This window comes from Penicillium expansum, assembly GCF_000769745.1.
Source record: "Penicillium expansum strain MD-8 chromosome Unknown contig352, whole genome shotgun sequence".
NCBI lineage: Eukaryota > Fungi > Ascomycota > Eurotiomycetes > Eurotiales > Aspergillaceae > Penicillium > Penicillium expansum.
This window is the reverse complement of record NW_015971215.1, coordinates 1-1,410: the sequence shown is the minus strand read 5'-3', so window position 1 is coordinate 1,410 and position 1,410 is coordinate 1. Positions and strand designations below refer to the sequence as shown.

Genomic DNA, 1,410 nt, shown 5'->3' with positions numbered 1-1,410 from the left:
TAACCCGTCGGAAAGCAACTATGGGGGTGCTTGACAGGATTCAACTCCAACAAACACAAGGAGGAAGTCGGAGTATGTGCAGAGTTGGACCAATCACAATACAAGACAAATCTCGCGACCAGTCATCCAACCCTAGTTCAAATATTTCAGAGAGGGAGAGAGAAGCTAAAAGAAAAGCTCTCCACAATCAGCTCTCGCGAGGTCACAAACTCACCACAAAAATCGTCAAGGACTTAGGGCTAGGTATACTATTTAGCCCGTCTATCTGGTAAGGGAGATCGAATCATAGTGTACCGTTCAATCGTTAATAATTTTAAGGAAATATACGAAAATGAGTCCCGAGGATCTTGATCTTACGATACAAAATATCAAGGATAATCACCAACACATGGAACTCCTTGCCACTCTGAGCCCGCAGCTCCAACGACTAGTTGATCATGGTCTTCCTGATCTTCAAGTATTTTACGCGGATCTCAACGGTAAAAAGCTATTATCGGAGAGTGAGATACAGGCGCTACAAAATGAATATATCTTGAAACAAGTAAGTACCAACCTAATTATCCTTATGAACGCTACTAATTCGCACCCTAAGGACAAATTACCACCTGAAAAACTTGACATAGCCATCAACTCATTAATCAAAAGCATCGAAGAGAACGTGTTAGATCAACAGAAGTTAGATGAGTACGATACGCTTGCAATTTGCGGAGGTTCTAAAGTATCCGGTGACATCTNACTTGACATAGCCATCAACTCATTAATCAAAAGCATCGAAGAGAATGTGTTAGATCAACAGAAGTTAGATGAGTACGATACGCTTGCAATTTGCGGAGGTTCTAAAGTATCCAGCTACTTCGACCTAATACGTGGCTAAACTCTTGGACCATATATGCCGCGATGTCAATATCGGACAGACCATGGTATGTTAGATATGGTTTGAGCATCCCATTATATGAGGATGGATCTGAAAAGAAAAAAAAGGCGAAGGATCCATTAGCAAGCTGGGCTAAGGAGATCGAAGATGATCGGCGAAAAATTGGAAATGCTCCAAATTTCTCAACGTCTTTGGTTTATTACCGTCCTATCAACCATGGGGATCATTTTTCTCTTCTTGAAGTCAACGAAAGGAAGAGGATGATCCGCCACTATGATTCAAATGCGAGCAAAGATATCATCAACGGCACAAAAACAACTTGGATATCAAAGCTAGCCCAAAAAGCATTTGGGAATCTTGGTTTTTCATATGAAGAAACTGTAAGGCATATTGACCTACTAGGATTTCTACTATAGCTAACCCGTCATACAAAATCAGCCAACCCCCCGACAACGTGATGAATGGAGCTGTGGTATTAGGGTGATCTGGAACTTTCGCCATTTATCAAATGATCTGACGTTGGGGTCGTGGGATAC

General features: G+C 41.6%; 1 protein-coding gene across 1 annotated transcript; it reads left to right on the top strand.

Moving 5' to 3' along the window:
* Positions 1 to 565: 565 nt before the first annotated feature.
* Positions 566 to 1,290, top strand: PEX2_099080 (uncharacterized protein; the record flags this gene model as incomplete). Its single annotated transcript, XM_016747178.1, has 2 exons — positions 566 to 783; positions 843 to 1,290. 2 exons carry the CDS (start codon positions 566 to 568, stop codon positions 1,288 to 1,290), a joined length of 666 nt encoding a protein of 221 aa, XP_016601876.1.
* Between the last annotated feature and the right edge of the window lie 120 nt (positions 1,291 to 1,410).